Genomic DNA, 6,531 nt, shown 5'->3' with positions numbered 1-6,531 from the left:
AAAATACTAATGGGTTTATGAAGCTAATGTAACTACATCGAAATGACCATTTTGGGTGTTTTTATGAAATTCTTCAACAAAAAGTTAAAGGTCGAGATGAGACGGTCATAGTTTTTGCTTTATGCATAGACAATTTCTTAAAAATTCATTTAGCGCAATTATTAAAATTGCGACAATTTATAATGACTACAGTCACTACCCGCACCTGACATACAATTGTCGTTCCCGATAAGAGTAACATCTATTACCCCGACCTATTTATGATGAATAGTTGTTACCAACATTGGCTCTAACAAATCACCACATTACTATTGATCCTCACCTTGTTACCCCTAACACTGTCGATCATTTTGACACTTTCATCGACCGTTGCATACCCCTAAAATAACTGTTGCTCATCCTCCCCATCGACCTTTCATGGCCATGAATTGCTATATTCAAAAACTTTATTAAAAGTTACTTTTTTTTTTCACGAAAGAAGACCGAAACATTAATATGTTCATAGAGTCCGAGCTTTGGACTTCTCTAAATATAAGCTCGGAGCGAATCTGGAAAAAATCTCGTTTGATTTGACCGTCTTGTTCGTAAGTGACGTAAGTTAAATAAAAGAAATCGCTCCAAGAAGTCTCTCCCCTCTCAAAAGAGAAGTGGAAAACAGGGGCTGTCCAAAATCATTCAAGATCTTCAATCAAAAAACAAAAAAGGTAAAAAAAATCATTGAAGATCCGATGCCACAAGCAAATTTTTGGAGCAAGAGGGGCTTCATCGCCTCTTCCGGTTGAAAGACAAGAAAATGTTGGTCCACCAATAAATCATAATATATTCAGGGAAAAAAAAGAGAGGAATTATGGAAAACAAAAAAAAAAATCTGACTTTCGATCTGGCTTCCGCTCTACCGCGTCCTTTACTTGTTGTTTGACTCGGCAGCCCTCCCCCCCCGGTCTCAGCTTCAACTCCCCATGAAAAACCAGTATTCACCAATGGCGAGCTCGAAGCTGGGGAAGCTATAGCGAACCCAGGAAGATTTTAAGAGGCTTGAAACAAAGGAAGAAGAGAGGGGAACTTCTTTCGGAAAAGTAAAAAACAAGCGGCTTTCCAAACAGTGGAATTTGGAAAAAAACGTGTGTGGACTCCCTGGACGGTGCGAGAAAATTTGTGCTCAAAAACGCCTTCGCAGAGCTTACAGAGCTTTATATATGGAAGATCCTGTAGATTCCCACTCATCATTCCCTTCTTTCTTTTCTCCTCTCGCATAGACCCATTATAGACTCTGTCTGAAACTCTCTGTTCCCCCCATTAATTTCCTCGCTCGCTCGCTCGCTCTCTGCAACGGAAGAGCCTCTGCATCTCACTCAGAGAGAGGGAGAGGGAGAGAGTTTTTGCAGAGAAACAGTGCCAAGAGGGAAAGAAAAAGGGTGGGAGAGATGGCACTGGCCAAAGAAATCTTGGGGTGCTCAGTAATTGAAAGATCTTCGTTTGTTTCTACCCCAAAGGTGGTCTTGAGCAGCAATCGTCCTGCAAAACAGAACCTTGGGGTCAACCCATCTTTGATCCATCACAGAAGAGTGAGCCTGAGGAAGGGCTCGGGGGGCCCCGCTGCCGTGGCGGCCATAAGTGAGGATTTGGTGAGAGCCGTGCCCGAGAATGTTGTCAAGTTCAAGGTGAGGACTGTGGTGACCGTGAGGCAGAAGAACAAGGAGGACCTGAAGGAGACCATTGCCAAGCACTTGGATGCTTTCACCGATAGGATTGGCAGGAACGTTGTCTTGCAGCTTATCAGCACTGAAATCGATCCAAGTAAGTTGCTTTTCCCCAACCAGAAAATGAAGAGAAATATCTTTCGGTACGTTGTTGAATATATCCAATTGAAGTTTTGGGGTTTTCTTCTTCCGGGTTCCTAATTTTCTGATCGACAACCCCCTTCAAAGCTTCTGATAGGAACTGTGCAAGTTTCCCAGACAAAAGGATTAAAATCTGATGTGGGGTGTACATATCTTGTTTCGTTTGCATCAATTTTCAGAGATCATAGCTAACAAAAGGCTCGGCTCCTATTACCGTTACTGATTCATTTTTTTTTTTTTTCGTTGCTGCAAGTTGAATTCCCGCATGTCACTTGAATTGCGTAGTTCATGATGTTTCGAGACTACATTAAAGTTTGCTAATTTTCATTTAAATCCTTGTCCCCCTGAATGACTTCAGAAACCAAGGCTCCCAAGAAAAGCAGTGAAGCAGTGCTAAAGGACTGGTCAAAGAAAACACAGGTGAAGGCTGAGAGGGTTCACTACTCAGCCGAATTCACAGTGGACTCAAACTTCGGCATTCCCGGGGCCATCACGGTGACGAATAAGCACCAGAATGAGTTCTTCCTGGAGAGCATGACAGTTGAAGGGTTTGCCTGTGGTCCAGTCCATTTCCCCTGCAACTCATGGGTGCAATCTAAGAAAGATCATCCTGGCAAGAGGATATTCTTTTCCAATAAGGTGCTTGTCATCAATGAAAGTGCTTTTCATTTTTCGTTTTTAATGCTTTTTTTAATTGCTAATCTCAGTGACATTGCTCAATCAGATAGTGAAAGTCAAACCCCATATTATGGCATTTTGATCTTCTCAGGGAGCAACTTGAACCATAATGCAGTTCTGTTGGCATAGGCAAACAATAATGATAGTTGCGTGCTATTGGACAAGTAGGACAAAAAGGGTGAATAGTTTTTCTAGGAGTTGAACGGGCCATTTCTCATGTCGCAGATTTTCTGTCTATGCTGAGACGGCCCTGACCACTTTTATTTATGTTTATGGCAACTTTGGAGATGTTATTGAAACTTATCCCCTTTTTTCAGTAACTAAATAAATATTGTGGTTTGCGGTTTGCTTGGGCAGCCTTATTTGCCATCTGAGACACCTGCCGGGCTAAAAGCGATGAGAGAAGAAGAGTTGAGATACTTGAGGGGTGACGGGAAGGGAGAAAGAAAATTATCTGACAGGATATATGACTTTGATGTGTATAATGACTTGGGTAACCCCGATAAAGGAATTGATTTTGCTCGGCCAACCCTCGGAGGCTCTAAAATCCCTTATCCAAGACGATGCCGTACTGGCCGTGCTCCAACTTATACAGGTCAGTTAGTTTGCCAACTCCAGTTTTCTTGAATACAATGTGCCAATGATTACATGAGGAAATGGCGGTCAGCCTGGCAGCAATTAGACATACATGTAGACTATGCAATTACCGATACCTCAGTTTTAGGAGTTGATAATTGCATAAATATAGGTCCTGCATTACTGCCATGATGTGGATTCGTACTTGACAATGCCGTGTAATCTTGTTGATCTTGCGCTTCACAGTCGAAATACTGTCCTCTCTTAAATGTACTAAATTGCTTGGTGCAACAACTATAGTTCTCAGTAAAGCATCATTGAACCTGAAGCAACTTGTATTTTGAATATTGTCAGATATACATGCCGAGAGCAGGGTTGAGAAGCCGTTGCCCATGTATGTCCCGAGAGATGAGCAGTTTGAGGAATCGAAACAAAACGCATTTTCTGCTGGGAGGCTCAAAGCTGTGCTTCATAACTTAATACCATCCTTGAAGGCCAGCATCTCGGCAAACAACCATGACTTCAATGGGTTTGCTGACATTGACAGCCTCTACAAAGAAGGTCTTCTTCTGAAGGTTGGTTTACAAGATGAACTCTTGAAGAAACTTCCATTGCCGAAGGTGGTCCAAGAATCCAGTCAAGGGTTTCTTAAATATGACACTCCAAAGATATTGTCGAGTGAGTATCATCTAGATATGGAAGTTCTTTTCTTCTTTGGTTCCCTTTGATGAAAAATGAAATAGGATAGAGCACTTTCTTATGTCTACCTGGACATCACATTCTAGTGATATGAGAGCAAAAGAAAATAGATCTTCCAATTTGTTCTATATAAAGAAGAAAGGATCTAAATCTATTTGGATGACAACAATATGTCTCATAGCTATGTTTTATGTGTGACGATTGCCATTTCCTCTCTGACGTTTTTCATTGTGTCCATTTCTATAACATGGCTGTCCTTGTAATTGATGAAGCATTTTTCAGTTAGAGATTGGGCAATTTGCAGGTGGACATGGGATCAGTGCTAAGTTAACTAGATTAGTTTGCTGACTTTACCTTTAACTGAATATTCAGAGGACAAATTTGCGTGGCTCCGAGATGATGAATTCGCCCGTCAAGCGATAGCAGGTGTTAACCCCGTGAACATCGAGAAGCTCACAGTTTTTCCTCCAAAAAGTAACCTTGACCCTGATGTCTATGGTCCTCTAGAGTCTGCTCTCAAAGAAGAACACATTTTGGGCCATCTCAATGGCATGTCTGTTCAACAGGTAAACAACGAAGACATTAAACTTGAGTCACCATTACCCTAAGTTATATGTACTTTTGCAGTCGACGAATATGGTATTTGTCCCTTGTCAATAGCTAATCGGTCTTTTCTTATTCTGCCAATTATTCTTCGCAGGCCATAGATGAAAATAAGCTGTTCATAGTGGACTATCACGATGCATACCTTCCATTTCTGGACTGTATCAATGCACTTGATGGCCGCAAAGCATATGCGACTCGCACCATCTATTTCTTGACCCCTCGTGGAACACTTAAACCGATTGCCATAGAGCTTAGCTTGCCACCTCAAGGGCCTAGTTCTCGGTCGAAGCGGGTATTAACACCTCCAGTTGATGCTACTTCTAATTGGATGTGGCAGCTTGCTAAAGCCCATGTCAACTCCAACGACGCTGGGGTTCACCAACTTGTTAATCATTGGTAAGCAAACCGCTACACCTTATAAGACTTATTACGGCTCCAACTGTGGACTCAGAAACACATCGTCTCATGGACTTTCTCTGCAGGTTACGCACCCATGCATGCATGGAACCATTCATACTGGCTGCGCACAGGCAAATGAGCGCGATGCACCCAATATTCAAGCTGTTGGATCCGCACATGCGATATACGCTGGAGATCAATGCCTTGGCACGTCAGAGCCTGATCAGTGCTGATGGTGTCATTGAGTCTTGCTTCACTCCTGGCCGCTACTGCATGGAACTCAGCGCGGCTGCATATAAAAGCATGTGGCGCTTCGACAAGGAGGACCTCCCTTCCGATCTTATTCGAAGGTACCTTCACATAACCACATGAAACGAATGCATAGTGTCTAAACATCCCAGTGAACACAGTTAATGGGTTCCTGGAATCTTGCTGAATAAAAGTAGGTATCGATATAGATCGAGTTAGATTCATTCAAGCAGACAGTTTCAAGAAGAGAAGTGATATATGTATGTATGTTTATATCATTCACGAGAACATGCACAGCATAATTGTACATTAAAAGCAAAATTTTCCCTTTTCTGTTCCTGTATGAAGTGCTACAGTATATACTGCAAAAACATCTTCAGTTTCAATTCAGTCGGGTTGGCTCCTGTTTGCTCAGCCTGTCTTCGGTTTCAATACTCTCCTTTATGCTGATCACCCTAACTGTGGTCAACGTTGTACCTTTTACTACAGGGGAGTGGCTGTACCTGATTCCACACAACCACATGGGTTGAAACTCCTGATTGAAGACTACCCATATGCATCAGATGGGCTTCTGATCTGGTCAGCGCTTGAGAACTGGGTGCGCACATACGTAAACTACTACTACCCTACTCCTGCTGTAGTTTGTAATGACCGAGAGCTGCAAGCTTGGTATGCTGAGTCTGTCAATGTGGGCCACGCTGATATCCGTCACGCGGACTGGTGGCCCAAACTGGCGAGCCCCGAAGATCTTGCCTCAATCCTCACCAAAATTATCTGGCTTTCCTCGGCCCAACACGCAGCCCTCAATTTTGGGCAGTATCCGTATGGTGGATTTGTGCCAAACCGCCCACCTCTGATGAGGAGGTTGATTCCCTTCGAAGGTGACCCCGAATATACAAATTTTGTAGCTGACCCGCAGAAGTATTACCTCTCCGCATTGCCTAGTCTGCTCCAAGCTACGAAATTTATGGCTGTGGTGGACACGCTATCGACTCACTCACCTGATGAGGAGTACATAGGGGAGCGACAACAACCGTCTGTTTGGACAGGTGATGCTGAGGTTGTTGAGGCATTCTATGAGTTCTCAGCGGAGATCAGGCAGGTAGAGAAGGAGATTGAGAGAAGGAATAATGATCATAGCCTTAGGAATCGGTGTGGGGCGGGCGTGTTACCCTACGAGCTGCTCGCACCCAGCTCAGAACCGGGTGTAACATGTAGAGGTGTGCCAAACAGTATATCCATATGATGGAACAGCGGTGGTTATAACTCAGTCTCAATAAGATATACCTCGGAAGACCCTCAAGGTAGATTTTCGGCACAGAGACAACGGTATCACCATGTTTGTACGTAGATTGCTAATTCTAAGTGCATTTTCACGCTTGTCGAACTTTAGAATTGTATATGCAGTAGGAATCCTGAGCATTATAGTTGTATTATATGATATAGTACTTATTATGTTACGACGATTCAGCGTGGGGACTCA

General features: G+C 43.1%; 1 protein-coding gene across 1 annotated transcript; it reads left to right on the top strand.

Annotated features, from left to right (window-relative positions):
* Positions 1-1,134: 1,134 nt before the first annotated feature.
* LOC115737944 (linoleate 13S-lipoxygenase 3-1, chloroplastic) lies at positions 1,135-6,531 on the top strand. Its single transcript, XM_030670383.2, has 8 exons — positions 1,135-1,797; positions 2,200-2,480; positions 2,877-3,114; positions 3,450-3,773; positions 4,167-4,360; positions 4,495-4,796; positions 4,883-5,149; positions 5,538-6,531. The coding sequence occupies exons 1-8, from the start codon at positions 1,425-1,427 to the stop codon at positions 6,292-6,294; spliced, it is 2,736 nt and encodes a 911-aa protein (XP_030526243.1). The 5' UTR covers positions 1,135-1,424; the 3' UTR covers positions 6,295-6,531.

The sequence above is a fragment of the Rhodamnia argentea genome, chromosome 8, assembly GCF_020921035.1.
Source record: "Rhodamnia argentea isolate NSW1041297 chromosome 8, ASM2092103v1, whole genome shotgun sequence".
Taxonomy (NCBI): Eukaryota; Viridiplantae; Streptophyta; class Magnoliopsida; order Myrtales; family Myrtaceae; genus Rhodamnia; species Rhodamnia argentea.
Note: the sequence above shows the minus strand (reverse complement) of the source record. Positions and strands in the feature narration are given on the sequence as shown.

Bases quoted from the DNA above. Each gene is read 5' to 3' on its own strand.
- LOC115737944 (XM_030670383.2), top strand. From the start codon at position 1,425: ATGGCACTGGCCAAAGAAATCTTGGGGTGCTCAGTAATTGAAAGATCT. The intron at 3,115-3,449 runs GTCAGTTAGTTT...GAATATTGTCAG, and splicing joins CCGTGCTCCAACTTATACAG to ATATACATGCCGAGAGCAGG. The intron at 3,774-4,166 runs GTGAGTATCATC...CTGAATATTCAG, and splicing joins CACTCCAAAGATATTGTCGA to AGGACAAATTTGCGTGGCTC.